Here is an 18,938-nt window from a genome sequence, read left to right as displayed (position 1 = left end):
CTCATTCCAAGTAGTTAAAGATAGTGGTTCAAGTTTACTGGCTACAGTCCCTCAGATACAGGACTATATGGATGATGATTCTGAAATAAATCTGCAATTTCCCTTGCTCATACTTAAAATTCCAAGTCCTCAGAGCTTAGAAAATAGAGAGAGAAAGGGAGTGTCAACATTGACTCCAAGTGTCCTAATTAGTTGAAATCCAATAATTATTTCTAATAGGTTTTGTATTAATTAGTAATTTAGATAAATGTTATGAACAATTTGTCCTGTCACTAAGCAGATGTGTTATTTTCAGTATTTGAATATTTTGTGACTGAATTAAATCTGTGTGAGGTTCCCAGGGGGCATAAAAGTGCAGAACTGATTCCTAATTTTCCCATATTAGCTCATTTGAAACTTACCCAAACATCTGCAAAGAAGAAAGAAACAGCTGAATTTCAGTTCTAACTGCACTGTTGCACTCTTGTCGAAGTTTCAGAGCTCTGCTGTGATCTGTTTCCTTGTTCAAGCTTTTCCTTTCTTAATAGATCTTGCTATCATCAGCAGATTTTCAGGCTGTTAAGATTGACTGATGATGATAATGACAAGATACTTGTTAAAGCTGGGGATTTTCTCCCTCTGCTACTTCTGATATGGGACTTCAAAAGGCTTCTAAATGATGAGTCATATAGCTAAAATTGCAAAAGCCAGGCTGAAAGCTGAAAAAAAGAATGTGTTAATAAATAGTGAGGGATGAAAATAATACACTTAAATAGGGAGAATCTATGGTGGGAATCTCTGTTTTACTTGCCTTAATATATTCCATTAAATAATATGATATATAGGCAATGGATATAGTTGAAAAGCCAGGAAAGAGTTTCTTATAAAAATAAACAACAACCAAACAAAAAACAAACAATTAAAAAACAGAACAGCAGAATAAAGGCTGTATAGGATACTTTATTCAGTATTCAAACAAATGTTTTACAGAGAGTGGAAATATGTGAAATATTTAGGCTTCCAAAACTACTTGTTGAATATCCTTCCTGGTAAGTCCTGTGTTGTTACTTCTCATTCATGCTTATTTATGTCACTTCCCTTGCCATCTTTCATAAATATGGCTAATAAGGATTTGCAAGTACTGATGCCAGGTATTACAGGAGGATGATTTGACAACCCAGTAGTTGCTCCTTTCCCTTGAAGTATCCCCGAGCCAATATTCATTCTCTCATGCTGTGAATGACACTGTCAGAGTAATTGCTGCACTTCAGATTGAAATGTACTCTTGAGGTAGTTTATTCATTAAAGCTAAACTTATCCCACAATCCTTGTAATATTCAAACTTGTAAAATTCTTTTCCTTCTTTTACCTTAACCAGTTGTTTTTATGGTGTTGTGCCCATCCAGTGCAAATGTTTTAACTCTAGAAATGTTTGTATTTCACTGATACATTAAATAAATCTCTGCATTGGTTTCAATGTGATAGTAGAGTCAAGAGGTATGGAAGTCTCACTGTTGTAGACAGGCTGATATTATGAAAGGGGTTATTTATTAGATATTTAGTCTGTAAGGTTTAGTGAGTACTCCCTCCACATTATTGGTAAAACTCCAAATACTTCCTCACACTGCATAGTATACACACCTTAGTGCAAAAGACCAAAAGCAGTAAAAGATGTAGTGTATGATAGAGAGAAATAAGTAAAGATTATGGCCTGGTCCTAGGTCCTTCCTCTAGAAGGGATCTGCTACAAAAATGTCCAGGTGCTTTTTAAATTCTGCATCGCTTAGGGTACAAAATAAAAACACCAACACTTCTTATTGATTTAATGTGTGTGGAAAATTCTTTCTTCATGCCAGATGTGGTGAGGGTTGTGACACTGAGTATGAGGCCATTTGAGATGGGGTGCACAGAATGTGGGTGGCCAAGGAACTAAGCAGGAATTGCTGGGTGTTGGGAAGTAAGAGTGAGCAGACCCAGCAGGATGGACAAGATATTGTTCAGGACATGGAGTGGGAGAGGTTAAATGGCAGGTCAGATCATGAAGCAGGTTAGGTGCCTTGGGAGGGAAGTGAAACCTGAGGGTCAGTGTGTACCTGATATCTCAGACCTTAACCATTCCAACAGTGAGAGGAAATTGCCAGCATGCATGTTGCATCTCTTCACACAGAGGACAGCAATTTGGGCTGTTGCTCTGCTAGCAGAAAGAAATCTGCCTCATGGATCTAAAAGTTGCACCTTTCTTAATGACTCAAGCAGGTGTTAGTGTGATGCCACATAATGGAAGATTGCTTGGTGGAGTTTTTATAACCTAGACGACATATGTATATAAATTTACACAATGCATATAATGTCAGAATGTATTTCAAGTTTTTCAGAAAGAAACATTCAAAAAATTAGAAAAGTTGCCATTAAAGCCCTTCTGTAGTGTCTTACTACTATTCTTTTATATATTTGCAGATTTGAATTAGATAGATACCTGCTAATTCTTATATTGTTGCCTCAGTTTCAGTAGAAAGGAAGGACAGACATTTGGTGGTATTCTGGTGGTCAGAGATGTAGAATCGAAACCTGATTTTCAGAAAACAGAAGACAGTGGGAATAGTGAGGCACATCCTACCAAGAAAAAAAGGATTGCTTTTGCTGTGAAGGCTGTGCTCAGTAGCTGAGTTTTATCTCTGCTCTCAGCCACTGAAACCTCTTTTGACACAAAGCGAGTCACTTTAACAAAACCAGCCGCATGCTTTGTTTTCCCCTTGCATTCTGGATTCTTGTCTTGAGATCTTGTGGTCTGATTTACACAAGTGCTGCATGCTCAGCCACAGGGAGCTGAACACTGAGTTTATAAACTGAGTGTATAACCTCAAGCATTCTGAAAAATGAACTCTTAAGCACCACAAGTTGGATGCTTATAATGTATGAATACTTCTGAGTATAATCTCTGCATGTATCAGAACATCATTTGCATTCTGAGAACTGTATCGTTCCCTTATAACATAAAATAAATTAGTTAATGTTTGTGCAGCTCTCACACACTACAGCGATGAGCATCTTTGTAAACCTCATGAGGAAATTAATATTCTGTCCTCAGAATGGTATGAGCAACAAGGAGAGAAGAAATATTGAGCTAGCTGTTCATAAAATGTGTTAGAGGAGGTGAGATATTTTAAAATAAAAATATATCTTATGATGGTTTTATTAATATTTGGATTGTATTGCACAGCCACGAAATAGAAAAATTAAGTTGGCATGCACAGCTCAAATTCTGACATTTCCTAATTTTTCTTTGTTGCCTTTGCTGTCTTACAACCTTTACTTAAGTACCTACAAAACTATACAAGGAAAGAATTTGCTCCTTACATATCCAAGAGGACAATAAGTTTCCTACTTTAATAAATTATATAGTACTAATTACTGAATATAATGTAATTATTATGTTTGCAAAGCAGATGGAGCTTAAATTTAAATTTCTTCAGCTCAGTGAAAGTTTAGGAAGATCCTCTCCATACACAGCAGCTGGGTTTCAAGGTGCACACCTGCTTTGCACCTGCATTTCTCTTTCAGTAATCCTCTTGGTGGATCAGGAACCAAACTGGTCCTAACTGTGTAAAACAGCATAGCCTGGCCTGGGAAAACAAGCTCAGACAGTTTTTGCCTGTGCAGCACAGAATTGTCATTGGTAGCCATGGGACAGAATGAGGCCATTAACAGATTTGGCTTGGCCTGGCAGATCAAACAGAAATCCTTTTGTTGTGGTGACAGAATTAGTTCACAGAGAGATAAAAAATTCTTTCTCAAAAAGGAGAATATTCCCACATAGTCTTGATCCTGCTTTTTTACTTGCAACTAGATTCTATGACTTGTTCATTAATTTTGAACTATCTGCACGTAATGTTCTGAATATAAATGTTAGGAAATCAGAAGTTGAAGATGGCATCAAGTTACTACAAAGTCGACAAATGTAGTAAAATGTGATATACTCTAGGTTAGTCATATGAACAGTACAGACCTCAAGTTGCTTACAGACCACAACAGCTTTGTCTGTGTTATCATAACCCAGCCTTCAGCTGCCACACTGCCCTTCTTTGTAAGAGAGAGGAAATGACCCAGGAGTGTTACTCTTGTTTTGTTTCTTAATCACCTACTTCTTGGGCCTTTGCCCAGCTGCCTACATACCTCAAAAGAAATTATATTAAAGCAGTTGACCTTTTTGGTGTACAGAAATGGCCCTTTGCAGGGGGGAAGAATCAAGGAGGGGAAAAATCAAATCTTTATCTGAACCTTTCATTATACATGACAGGGAGAGGAACAAAAGGGGAACAAAACCCAAAACTGCCCAAGAAAGCCAAACTGATGGCACCTGTGCAATGCATTGTAGATCAGTATGTGGAGCTTTAATGATTATATCAAAGCAAAACAATAGGTACTAACCCTCATTTGGCTAAGTAGACTTGCTCTTAGCAGCAGTTCCCCACTGTGGAGGCTCCAAGTGTGTAAATGTAAAGTGGCAGTGCTGCTGCTCACTGCATTTCTTCCAGTGGATGTTACTCCAGCTTGGCTGCGTGGACACTTGGCCCATCGGGATGAAATGCTCCTGAGGTGGAGTGCCTGGAGAGTTCATTGGGAATAGTGGACAGCTGTATGGCAGTAGAGAGTGCATCCATAAAGAAATGGTGCCAGTCTGTTGTGCTGACAGTTAAAATGTAAATGATTTAAAAGAGATGAATTCATGTCCCATTCTTGCTGTGGGTGATGTTTGAGTTCAATACAATGCTTGAGAAGCCAGAAGAGGTATGGATACATTCAGCTGTTAAGTGTGCTTTGCAGGATCAGATTCATGGCAAAAAGCTTGCAGAAGTAGTGAGCTAATTTTAAGGTAATAAAGTACGTTTTACTGTGAAAGACTCTCAAGAGATTATATTCACACCTTACCTATTTTTTTTTAAAGAAAAAAGTCTAGATTACCCAATCAATAGATCTTCTGTTTTCTTTGGTGGTGGATTTTTTCTTTCATCTTTCTTCATAATATTTAAATGTTATTTCAATAATATTTACTTATTTAAGGTACTTTGCTCATCTGAAATTTCCTTTAAGAGAGCTAAATTAGGATTTAAAAATTACTCAGATTTGTCCCAAAGCTGGTGTTTCAGTCAGCATTTTAGACTTAACTGATATCAGTAGGATAGTGCAAAACTGTAAAGAGTAAATCTGTTTTATTGGTATTTATTTAGTACAGCAATGAATATTGAATTTGTAATTTCCGGTGTTTCTTCGGGGACTTCTGCAGGGAGAGCTCCTTTTCTGAACTCTCTGTTCTTGGCTGTTCCCAGAAGAACAATGTTTATTGATATCAGTGTTTTATTATTGATCTGCTCAGTATGAAGTCGTTTCATCTTCATGTTTTATTTTTCTCTCTTTTTTGTGTTTAGTACACGGTGTGGACTGCCCTGTGGGTCACCTGGAATGTTTTCATTATCTGCTTCTATCTGGAAGTAGGCGGGCTTTCTAAGGTAGGTCACTTATCCTTTTTCAGGTTTATGGGAGGGTGTTTCAACAGCAGGACTCTCAGATTTTGGAAGACTGGAACCACAGAGGAAAAATGTGGTTGTTTGAACATCCAGTTTGATCTTCAGCATTTCCCTCCAACAAGAATAATAATGTTTGAACTTCTCCCTGCTAGTAAACAGCCACAGGTTTGAAGTACATAAATGCAATGAATCTGAATTACAGTTGCCTTCTGAAGTACCATCCCAAGGTGAGAGGTGGGAAGTATTCAGTTGTAAATTTGAGGTCCTTTTTGATTCTTGAAAAGCAGGCACTGTAATTTTTGTTGGATTTTCAAGTGTGTATAAAAAGTGTGAATTTCTAAGACTACTTTGAAAAAAAATTACTAAGAAGGCTAATGTAATAAATTGTTGAGCAAATTGATCTCACAGCGAGAATGTTAATTCTTTATAAAAAACAACAAATGGCAAAGGATGAATTTTGTCACAGCTGAATAAAACTTTCCATTACATGACACTTAGTGCTCTAGGTCACCAATTCTTTATTCAATCCTCTGATTAGAGCAGAAATGTTTGCTTGAAATATTGAGAGATGTGCACTTGTTCAAGGTGGCCCTTATGTTAGCATAGGTTGTGTTTAGTGTTGTATCTTCAGGGAGTTTCATACAACACCTTTTGGTTTTTTATCCCCCAGTTGGACACAGATGGTATAGATCTTGGTTTACCACATTTACCACATTTAAATGATTCCAGGCACAGTCTGCCTATGGCTCATGTTGATCCCAGCATTGTTAATAGAATAAATGCCACTGTTACTGGTTGTAGATTTAGTGATATGAACTGCATCACTGTTAATTCATGCAATGATTTTAGAGAATGCAGTCCTGTGCAATGTGCTCTGGGAAAACCCTGCTTGAGCAGGGAGGCTGGACCAGAAGACCCACTATGGACCTTTCCAACCTGACCCATTCTGAGATTCTGTGAATTGTTTACTCCACTCTGTCCAGAGTGGAACATTTCTGAGCTATGTACTTGCTAGCATTAAAGCTCCTAGCTTTTGGTTGACAATAAACAGAAAACTGATGAAACCAATTTAATAAGAAATAAGATTTCATTTACTCAGTAGAAATTCCATTTAAATTTAAGCTTTCAGCGATAGGTTCCTTTGGTGATAAAAATTCATAATGAAAAGCTGTAACAGTTTATTTTTCCTTCAAATATGTAGCTTGTAAGAAGTCACAGGTTTGATAAAGAAATTAATACACTTCATAGATGATCAAAATAAATGATCCTTATGGTATGTTCTGACTTAAAAATCTAGTGCATGAACAGAAGAGCAACACATAGAAATGATGAATAGCCAAATAATTGTTCATTCTTATGATACATAGAGGTTGTATACTTTTATTTAGTTGGGTCATGTCTGTTTTCGTAGTGACTATTATATTTTATGTAGAAATAATATATTTATTCACTAAGAAGTGAAGCAAAGCTTTTAGTCTGACCCTTGAATTCATTTGCAAAGGATTCTGATCATATCCTCAGTTAAGAGGTTTATAAATCAGCAGGTGTGAATTGAAATCCTTCATCTTCCAGTTTCACTTCTGTGTTTCACTTTTTGCTCTTCTTACTTAATGTGAATGACAAATCACAATGCAGAGAAATAGTACCAAAAATACTGCTTGGCAGTTGACAAAACTCCCTTTTATTAGTGTATAGTTCAGTTAATCTCAACACTTTTGTGGAACTTTTATCTTGTGGTTTATAATTACATTTGAAAAGTATTTCTCCATGAGGTGATGGACACAAATTATTGTCATGGAAGTTAACTGCTCTTGTATAAATTATGCCAAAGGTATGAGTATCAAGACCAGCTTAACAATGATAGAATTATTTTTTTTCAGTACGTCACGGTATTTTGGGTCTATTTATTGGTCTTTCTGAAAATTTTGTTAAATATGATGAGGCCATCAAGAGACTTTTTTGCCCCATATGCATAAAATCCTGGGTATTTATCATTTGGTTAATATGTCACACCAGCTTTAATTGAGACCCACATTTTATTCAAGATGCTAGTTAAAAAAATTCAACATTTCTTCCATTAATATGTTCCTGTGTTGTCAGACATGATAGAAAAGTGCTGTTATCTGAGTACATTAGTGTAGTTGGGAAATCAAACACCATAATAAGCTTTCCAAGTATGGCTATTTATTCAGCATTGAAATCTTGGCAGGCAATATTTGCTTTTTTTTTCATCCTATTGTACTATTTTTCCATTAAAAAAATAAATAAAAAGAAGCTGTGTCTCTGAAATGAATACAGATTGATTACAATTTTAAACTTCTGTTGACATACTATCAGGGAAAATTGTAATGCTGTCTGGCAGGTGATTTCTGTTGGCTTGTTTGTTTTTCAGCAGTACCATGTTTGTATTTGCTTTGACCAGAATGAAGTAGCTCTTGCTTGAATTGAGTCCTCAGTCATGAATGCTTCAGAAAATCTAACTTGGTACAATTATAAATGGTAATTTTAATTCAATACCCGCCCATGGAGTATGCATATAATGCAGAGAGACTTTTCAAATGTCATAACAGAAATCCAGCACTGCTGAAATTTTGCTCAGATCTTATTTTTGAAGTGGGGAGGAGGATCTCCTTTGAATATTCACTGTTTGAATTCTGCCAGGAAGTACTACTGCAGTTAATGAAAAATTTGAATGAGAATAAGAAGGACATAGGTAACCTACTCCTGTTTACTGTGAAAGTTTGAAACATTTTCCCTTAAATTACCTTCAGTTAAAATTTTCTTGATAAACTAAGCACCCTCCAATAGCTAGGCTGTGGTGATTAAGGCAGTCTTCTGGGAAAAGGATGATATAGCTTCAAGTCATCTTGGGTGCAAAAGGGAAATAAACACAGCTCTCCCACAGCCAGCTGTTGTCAGTAGAAATCTAACGAGCAACTGTTCTCTCTTTAACTGCCTTATAAACAACATAGAGGTCAAGATCCTTTTTCACTTACATTAAAGATGCGCAAATGAAGTTGTAACGCTTTTTTCCAGGGCTAAAAAAATTGTATTTGATCAGAAATAGAAGAAGTATACCTATATACACCTTTTTTATTTGTATTATTTTTTCCTGATTTTAGCAGCAATGAAACTGCCTATATGAAATAAATGAAATTTGCCTTTTTTCATTTACTACTTCTCTGAAATTGGAAACATAATTTTTAGTGTTAATCACTCCATATGAGAGAAACAAAGCTGTTATTATAGCATGACCTTTTAATTCTGCACTGCAGGATGACAGCTTGCTACATCCATACATAAACTCATTAATTGTTTTGATCTCATTCTGTGTCTTGAAATGAAGTTCTAATGTCACATTCCAGACTACAGGCAATTTAAAGCATGTAGACAAAACCACAAACTGTTTTTCTGAAGTTTTGTGCTTAAATATGGACCACATAATTTCTAATGTGTATAAGCCATCCCTCCATCTGCAACAGTACATGGTGTTATGTACTCCTGTACAAAGGAGACTTCATCTGTTTAGAGTGTACACTTAATAATTATGTTGTTTACATCCCTCCAGTGTTTCAGATCCAATATGAAAATAGCTGTTTTCATTTGTATTTATCATTTTCTATTCCAATTTTTTTTTTTTTAAATACCATTTTTCTACTGCTTTTGTATTTGTGAGTTACTGGCATTTCTTTCCATGTGTTAAAACCATTATTTGGTAAATGTATAGCAGCACTGAGGTGCTGTGTACACCTTTCCTGTTGTTTCATATACCTTCCCTAAGCAGCTGGGGAACATAGATGAACCCTTTTCTTTTTCTAGGATATTTCTACTTGTCCTGCATGGCTATTCCATGGCATGCTTCTTTGCTGTGAACCATGCCTCACTCTGGATTTAAGTTTTGCTCTCAAAATTGAGCTCTGTGTCAACTGACTCTTCTAATATTTTTGGCCAAGGATTTGCCTGACACACACTCGTATGTTCAGTAGGAAACTATTTCTTAATAGTTTATGTTTATTATCTTGTCCTTAGTTTTACATGTTAAGTGAATGTGAGCTCTCTGTTATGCCTGTGGCACCAACTTTCCCCTGAAGCTGTAGGAAGTCTTGTTTATGTCACTAAATGAAAAAATATCTTTTCACGTGTTTTTTCCTAGTAATATTTACTTTGGTCAATGGATGATCAAAGTTTTTAGGTCTCCCATCCAGCTTTATTAAGCTGGAGACAGAACTGTAAGCCAAATTATTATGTGGATCTGTAGTTGGAGGATAGCATTATCTGATGAAGTTAATGATTTCTTCCATCTGAGGAAAAAATGGACTAATAATTTACTTATTAAAATGTTGAGAGACTGGAAACCTAGCTCTCTTTTCCAAACAAAATGTTGTATATCAGAATGAGGGTTAATTATGTGGACTTTATACTGGCTGCTTGTGAAATCAAATTTATTCCATCTGGTGCATGTCAGTCAATCCTTAATTGTTGTGCAATTATATCTAATCATCTCAAATGGAGTAAGTTAAGCTCAGAAACAATGCTAATTTGTATTAATAGAGATGTAATGGTGTATGCTTGGGCTCGTGTCTTTTTTTTTTTTAATCTGAAATGAGAGCATTGGTTGAATTTACATTAACAATATGAAAGAAAAAGTGATTCTCTTTCTAACTTGTGCTGATGTAAGTGAGAAAACAGAGACCATTATTTTGGGTTAATTATCATCATAATTAGCTCCACAGAATTACCCACTCCAAAAAACTCAGGGACAAAGTTGGAAGCATCCATAAAACCTATATGGAAAATCAGTAGATGGAGGATAAAGGATTTCCTTAGTTTAAGCAGGTCATTGTGCATCTACTCACATGTAAGTGACTTTTATGTGGAGGAAGGTTTTTTTTATATCCACTGGGAAGAAGAGCAAGAAATAATTTGCTGAGCATGTGACGAAGAAGATTTGGTTGGAGGTCAGGAGAAGCTTTTTAATAATAAGGACACTGAAGAGAATCTAAAGCTGTTACAAAGCCTTAGTAATGGACAGCTCTTCTACTCCACTGTTTTTGATCTACAGAAACAAGCCTCTGCCAAGATAAAAACCCGAGTGTTCATGGATGGATTAGGGTAGGAGTGTTTGCATTCAAAAAAACGTGTACAAAATCTCATCTTAATTAAGACTCCTAAGCATTTCATCGTGTCTGTCATTCCAGCTGGGGAGCTTGGGGTGTCTCTGGCTTTTCTCCCCAGGGGGTGTGTAGGGACACAGAAAACAGGGTACCAAGTCTCCTGGGAGGTTGACAGTGGGTTTTGGGTGTGCACAGGTGGGGTTTTGCTGTTCATCTGTGTGACAAGAAGAGGGAGACAATGCTGTCATTGCTGCTCAGTCTTGGTAGAGATTAGATTTCTGTTATAGACAAAACTCAAGTGCTGTCTGTTTGATTGATGGATCTTCAATTGAACACAAATCATTGCCTTCACTGAGAGCAAAGCAAGAATGATAGCAGTGTATTTCTTTGGTGCTGTACATACTGTATACATTCATGTACAGCTAGCTGAGAATTTCTTCCCACACACCTCTTATTCCTCATCACATCTTTTTGATCACCATCTCTCTTGGGAGACTACACACCCTCAGCTTCTAATTCTCCTCACTACTGGGTGTTTGTTTGCTCCAGATGATGCCATCAGCTGCTACCAGCTGAGATGTGCGCAATGATGGATCATGCTGAAGCACTGGATGTGGCTGTAGGCCTGCTGCAGTTTCTAAATATTACAAATTACTAATTTTATAGCAGTAGTTAAATGTGATCTCTGTGGAGCATATGCACTAGTAAAATTCAGCTTGCAGAAATTAAACCTGATGGAAGGCTGGGTTTGTTTCCTTGAGGCTTGGACTCCCTCACCTTCTCCTCTTTCCTCTTCCTTATTCCCAAAGGGTTTAAAAACTTATTGTTTTGCAAATAATGCTCCAGAATCTTCTCTGACATTAAAAATGTACTTTAATAAGTAGAGTTAAGATAATATAAAGCAAAAACCAGATCAAATATAAGTTTTAATGCTTGTATCATATAATCCGTTTAACTCCCTTGGCATTCACCCTTTCTTTGAACCAGGTCTCAGAAATTTGTTTGTTTTTTTAAAAAAAAGGTTTTAAACCCAGTTGCCTCTTTTTAGTTTTTCTTGTGCCCTTCCCTACAGTAGAGGTTCCACTGAAATATGTTTGCTAAAATATGAACCTCTAATATAACCTTCCTTATTCAAGTTGCTCCTCCCATCCTGCTGCTCTCTCACTATAAAAAGAAATAATCTCCAGGTTCAATTGTATTTAATACTTTACCATAATGTTCTGCTCAAACAGCAACCTTTTGAATTTTTAATTACTTTGGCAATAAACCTGGAAACCAATTTACTGTGAAGTTATGCAGTGTAATATTGAACAGAAACAACATTTCAGCACTTCAGAATAATGGCTCTGGCCTTGGCTGGTGTTAGGTACCGTTAATCGTAGATTAACATGTTGTTGGGGTGCCTTTCAATGGTATTTGCAAACAGTATTTTTTGATGTTGTGTTAGGCTGACATCAGTACGTGCAGGAGCAGAAAATCTGTGTGGTAGTATTCATAGAATACAATGACTGTTTCCATGAAAAGTTAGAGCAGAATTAGCTATGAACCATGAATTCATAATGATGAAGCTATGGAAAATAGCATTTTCTTCTTATTTGCAATTTAAATGTCTCAAACAAAAAAGGTGACTTACAAAAAATGACTTAATATGTGCTCTTTAAAAAAAAAAAAAAAGAAAGAAAAGGAAGAAAAGAAAATTGAAGAGCAAAAAGGTGTGAACCTATTGTAGTTGAAGAGACTTTGTGGTTGTTTAGTTGAAGAGACTTTGATGTTCCAGATTTCATGTTCCAAAATTAATTTGTTGTTCAGTCTGTTTTACTCTACTCAGTAAAGGTGTCGTATTGTGTCAGATGTAATGAAAAATATGCTTATTCTTGAAAAGAGAGTTAACATGCACTAGTTTCATGTCACTATTTGAACATAAGGTCATTCTGGGAAAAGGCTTATGTAGAATACATGGGACACAGATAAATGCCAGTGAAACCACAAAATGTGTTGTTCTGATGTTAATTAGTTTGTTTAGGTGATACAATCTCATTGCTGAACAACTTAATCAGGAGTACATTCCAGATGGTGCAAAAATTTTATATCCTTTCAGGTGACATTTACAGTGGTTCAATTTATTATATACAATGAGCATTATTAAAATAGGTGTTTTAATCAGAACTGGTTTTCTTTTACAACCACTAATGATGCAAAATTATAACGTTGATAACTGGACTGAAGGATACTATCTTAATTGGTTTGAATAACTAAGGTAATATCTCTGTGGGTTTTTTAATAATCCATTTAATACCATTAATATTAAATGGCTCTGGGAATAATGGGCACAATATATCTGTTTAGCTAAGAGCTGCACAGATAAATTTATTAACATAAATATCACAGTCATATTTGTTTGAGGTCATTGGCTTAATTTTTAGGGTGTTTAAGTTTTTTAAAAGGAAAAAAAACCCTAAAATGTTGGCTTATAGAAAGGAGGTAAGTAAGTCAAGGAGCTTGCAATATTTCTCCAAAGAGATCTTTTCCTATGAAAAAGTATTCCTGTGATTCAGGGATCCATGCTGCAATGACTAGAGATGCAGAGAGGGTAAATCCTGCATACTTAGGGTTTGTGTCTGATGCCCATTGCAAAAGGCCTGAAAAAGTCGTGGGTATTTACATGTAGAACGAAGAACACACAGAATAAGGAATGAGGGAATACAAGAGCAGGAAGGACCATCTAGTCATCTGTTCTAACCTTGTGTTTCTGAAATAAGTTGAACTGTTCATGGACTGATGAAAGGAAATTTCCCTGAGTTGTGATTTGGTTGTAAACAAGTACGACACGCTCTTCTGCAGGTAACAGTGTGCTTGGATTTCATTACTCAGGGGATAATTTTATCTAATTATTGACATTTGGATATGTTTTGTAGTGATTATTATGCTCTTTTTGTAGAAATGGGAAGGCTGTTGCTGGTATTCCATTATCTTCTTGGCAAATGTGATGCCCTTCTGATAAAACTTCAATGAAATATATTTTGATTATTTCTTTAATCATATTCTTGTTTAGACGTTAGATCAACTACATCTGCTGTCTGTCCTGCAACTTCTGAGATGAATGACTGCTGTGTAGAGATGCTGACCCATATGTAAAGCAGTTTACTTATTTTAGTGCTACTACCAGATCTATTTGTTGCCTGCTAAGGTCAAATTTATGTTTTTTTGATAAAAATTTCTATACTGCTGTAGTGTGTCCTTTGGGATTTTAGTTCTGACAATTGCCAAGTAAGGACTTCTTCCTGATTATAGGAAAATCTGTCATTTCATCAGTCTTCTGATGAAGATTTAATTATTTAATTGATGTCTAGTTTGAAAACACTTTAGCTGTTTTGAAGGGAGTTTTACACTGATTCATAGGTTGTTTGCTTGGGGTTTTTTCTTCCGTTGGAAGACAATGCTTGTTAAGAAAAAAATGTAATTTTAAGTAATTATTTTTTGTACTAGTTTGTACATGAGACAGTCCTTGTACCTTGATGAAAGTATAGGTCATTTGTTGTTGCTGGCAGTAGAATCTGTAAAGGTTATTTTCATAAATTTTGATGCTGAATCTCATGGGATTTTTAAATATGCTACCATGTTTCTTTTGGGACTTCATAACTGTAAATCTTTGAATCATTAAGGTTGGAAAATACTTCCTAGGTCATCAAGTCCAATCATTAACCTAGCACTGCCAGATCTACCACTAAACCATGTCCCAAAGGACCATGTGGACACATTTCTTGAACGCTTCCAAGGACAGTGATTCCACCACTTCCCTGACAACTTCACTTCCCTTGACAACTTCAATTCCCTTGACAACTCTATGAGTGAAGAATTTTCTCCTAATATCCCATCTAAATCTCACCTGGCATAGCTTGAGGCCATTTCCTTTTGTCACTTTTACCAGGGAGAAGAGACCTACCACCACTTGACTGCAGTCTGTTTTCAGGTAGTTGCAGAGTGTGATAAGGTCTCCCCTGAGCTTCTTTTTATCGAACTCTTCATTAGACTTGTGCTCCAGATCTTTCATTGGCTTTGTTGCCCTTTTCTGGACTCACTCCAGCACCTCAATGTCCTTCTTGAATTGAGCAGCACAAAATTTAACACAGCACTCAAGGTTTGGTCTCACCAGTGCTGAGTAGAGGGGGCCAATTGGTGTGCTGGTCCTGCTCACCAAATCATTTCTGATCCAAGCCAGGATGCCACTGGCCTTCTTGGCTCAAGTTCAGTCAGCTGCTGACCAGCACTCCCAGGTCCTTTTCCACTGGGCAAATTTCCAGCCACTCTGCCCTAGCCTGTAGAGCTGCCTGTGGTTGTTGTGACCCAAGGGCAGGACCTTGGCCTTGTCAAACCCCATAAAAATGGCCTAGGCCCATCCATCCTGTCTGCCCAGACCTTTCTCTAGATATGATTTAGATGCATTAACATAGGCTTATTTTTGAACTGTAAAAGAAATATAAGAAGCAGGTTATTGTTTATCATCTCTAGGTGTCATCCAGGTGACTGCTTACATCCTTTGGGACACATAAACTCTAATTTAGAGGAAAAGCAAGGGAGAAACCTTGTTTTACTTTTCATAGATCTGCATTTGACAGCCAAGGAGATTTTTCCTAACTATACAGATTCCCTATATCCCCTCAGAGTTTTCCACATTCTCCATTCTTTTTTAGTGTCTTGTAGACGCTTGTCTTGTAGATTTACATAATCCTTTACTTTTCCTTTAACTTTCTTTGTTAACATACTCCTTAAATTACTTCTGTCCCGAAGTCTGGTGTTGTAATTTTGCCTTTGATTTTTACAAACCTTGTAGCTATGGTGTTCCTACCTGAACCTTACTTTCACCAGATGTTTCAAAAGAGCAGGTGGAAGAAAAAAAATTGCCCTTCATCTCCTCTTAAGTGGTTCTTTCTAGGTGGACAATATGGCAGTGTTCCTGCCTTTACTCCCCATATTAATTTCTTCTGAAGGCTTCAGCAAACAAACAGCTCTAGTTCAATAGCATAACCTTGGGTAAGCCTTAAATTTATTTCCAACATGTCTGTTTTGGAAATCTTCTTTTGTAGAATGCTTAATGTTTGTGTTGTGTTAAATTGTCTTAATTGGAAGAAGGTTTCTGATTCTGTAAGGTCATAGGAAGAATTCTCTTAATCTTTGTGGTTTGAATCTTGGAGCAAGTTTACCTCCTAAATCTGGTTTTCATCTAATAATTTATTTAACCTCTATAAGGTGAATGGGCTTTGAGAACTCCTGCACAAGGGAATTGGAGGGATTGTTCCTTGTCTAGGTTATTATACTCTCTTTCTGTTTCAGCTGTCCTTCAGGGAAATTCCTTGCTCATGTTGATGATGTGACTGAATTTATTATTCATGAGTATTAGAATTCCTTTGAGCAGACTTCTTCAGTTTGGATTAATGGGGAAAGGGTGAGAGAATCCTATTGGGGATTTAGCTGCCCTCCTGCCCTTTGCTTTGCTTGGAGGTTTATTGTCTGAGTGGCTTTAGTATAGCAGGGATAATGCCAGGTCTTCTTGACCTATTCAGTCAAATGGGGAAGGCAGAAATGTTGGAAGAGAAGTCACGGGGATGGCAGCAGTGCCTGACTAACACTGTCTTCCAAGGGCAAATGCTGCTTGTGAGTGATTTGATTGTCTCTGTGTCATAGCAGCATTGCATTCTGTACATTTAGATTCGCTCTCTGCTTATATCTTTAGAGAGCATGTAGAAGCTCTTTAAAATGTTGTTTTGAATGAGGTATTCTATTCCAGGAGGAGAATATATTATACCCATCTGCTGAGAATTGCTGCTCTGTGTTACTGTGTTATTGGGTTACCATACCACAGTACACAGCTCTTTTTCCTTTTTTTTTGGGGAGGGAGTTCTTGGTAGATCAAGAGCTCATGTTTCCTTGGTAGATCAAAAGCTCTTCTTGATTTGGAAGTTTTGGCTGAAGATTTTCCTTGTTTATTGCAAAAACGTTTGAAGGCTTGGATACTTTTTATGCTGAGACAGTTCAAACTCTCTGAACTGCCTACTGAAGTCTGTCTAGTTCTGCTTCAAGGGACATAGGTGTTATTCCTCAACCCATCATTACTTATTTGCAGATATAACACAGTTGATTCATTTTCCTTTTACTTTCTGTGAATTATCAGTGATATTTAGATTTCTTTCAGCTTTCTTTTCATTCAGTTTAGTAATTTTCCTCAGTCTGATCAGACATGACCAAACTACCACCCAACAGATTATTTTCTTTCTGATCCACATCATCTTGACTAAATTGATGTTTCTTTATCTGTTACCAGGACATTCACAAGTCCTCTTGTTTTTTCCATTTCAAAGGTGGGCTGTTGGATAAAATACTATAGTCAGTGAGGAAAAAACTATGTCCGTGTCCATCTGTGAAAGAACTGATTTCCACTAAATCTTCATCTCAAACACACTTGTACATTGTTTAACTTCAGAGTAGTTCATGCTGTGTTGGCACCATTTTCATATGCTTCTCGTCTACCCTGATTTGCCACTTTTGTTTGCTTCAGGGTATCTTCCATCCTTATGCCTTGTTTTTCACATGAGGTAGCTATTTTTATTCTTAAATGTTCTGGCCATGTGGATATTGTGTACTCTGAAAACAATAGCACAATCAGTGTAAACAATTAATTTCGAAAAGCCAAAATTTATTAATAATCACTTTTTAATTGTTACTTCTTGATATTTTTTTATCTATTTCATGTTTAGTTTGCATATATTTTATTCTTATGAATCAGTTGACTACCTGATTAGTTAAAAGTATACTTTATATAATGGTTTAAGAACTGTTATTCCTTATAAAAATTCAAATAATTTTGTGGTGTCATTTTCTTTGTAGGCTTCTTACTTTACTCTGTTACAATATGCTTCCTGCAAATGTCTACATCTTAAAATATGCTCAGGACATGAATTTGCCCTGTTATAATGAAATAACCAAATGGTTTTAAAAGGCATTTAGATAATTTGAAAACATTCCTAGATTTTAGTAATACTGTCAGTATCCTAGGATATTAATTTCTGAATGTCTAAGTAAGATGACTTTTTACATCTGTAGCTAGGCAGCTTGCTTAAATATCCCAGGATCATATTAACTTTTATCCAAACATTTCGTTTTCTAGAATGCAGTTTACAGATCTGTGTCATGACTTGTATTTCCTGTTTCCAGGCTCTATAATTTTGCTTGTGCCTGCCTACAATTTAATGGATTTTGTTTCGTTGATCCCAGCTTACCAAGTAGTCCAGATGGCCCTGTACAGCTGCCTGCCTTTTCATTATTTACCCTCCTCCCTCTCTGTGTGGCATCTGCAAATATATCCACTGCAAGCAGAGATTTTATATGTGCTTCTAGATCGCTGATGACAATGTGGAATAACATCAGAACATGCATCAATCCCAAGGGAATCCTGCTAGAAACACTCTTATTCAGCTATGATTTTCCATTGAAAACTATGTTAATTAGCTAGTTTTCAATCTATTTATTTTTCAGTCCATTAAATTGTTACTGCCATTCAATTTTTTTTTTTTTAATAAGCATTTTTTTTTTAATGTCTTATAGATCTCTAAGTATATTAGCTACTTGCAGCTCCTATCAACTCAGCATTTAACCTCTGGAAGCAATGAAATAGAGTTTGTTTAACAGGTCCTAATGTCTTAAGAAATTATATTGACTGACATCAATTATACTGCTTTTGCTGGACCTCAAGCATGTTTTTAAGTCATTTTTCTTCTGTTTGCTTTGGGACTAAAGCTAGATTAATGATCCTTGAACCATTGCATGTGCATTTTCTGAATCTTTTATAGGCTTTAAAGTTTTTCAGTCTCATGCAGTTCCAGAGATTTATTTAAAATTAACTTATTTGCATTCATGGACCTCAATATCCAGAGCTTTAGTGTTGTTGCTAGCTGTCCAGAACTAAAGATTGCACATGAGTTATAAATTCATAGACCTCTTACTAATTGTTTAGAAGGTGCTTGTTCCTCCTCTTGTCATTCTTTATAGAAAAAAAAAAAAAAAAAAAAGAGGAATATATTAAAAATGCCTCTTTAAAAAAATCACAGTAAACATCTATTAGAAGGTCTATATTTTCTCTTGTTCCTAATAAGCTTAATGAACAACTTTTTACTGCCTTTAATCTTCATCATTCTTGCTTTTTCTTCACCATTAAATATTCTCTATCTTCCAATTTATATTGACTGAAATCTTTTTGCCATTTTTATGCTTGTTTCTTGAGGAAAGGGATGACACAATGAGTGTATTTGAGTTTTGTCTGACAGTG

General features: G+C 36.1%; 1 protein-coding gene across 1 annotated transcript in view; it reads left to right on the top strand.

Moving 5' to 3' along the window:
* The window catches only part of NKAIN3 (sodium/potassium transporting ATPase interacting 3), a 335,927-nt gene that overhangs the window by 163,388 nt on the left and 153,601 nt on the right, over nucleotides 1-18,938 (top strand). The window contains 1 exon segment of the mRNA XM_086886975.1: nucleotides 5,406-5,486. Coding sequence (XP_086743101.1) covers nucleotides 5,406-5,486 — 81 coding nt within the window.

Source organism: Cyanistes caeruleus, chromosome 1 (genome assembly GCF_971803275.1).
Source record: "Cyanistes caeruleus chromosome 1, bCyaCae1.hap1.1, whole genome shotgun sequence".
NCBI classification, from domain to species: domain Eukaryota; kingdom Metazoa; phylum Chordata; class Aves; order Passeriformes; family Paridae; genus Cyanistes; species Cyanistes caeruleus.
The sequence above is the reverse complement of the archived record's forward strand: the minus strand, read 5'-3'. Positions and strand labels throughout refer to the sequence as shown.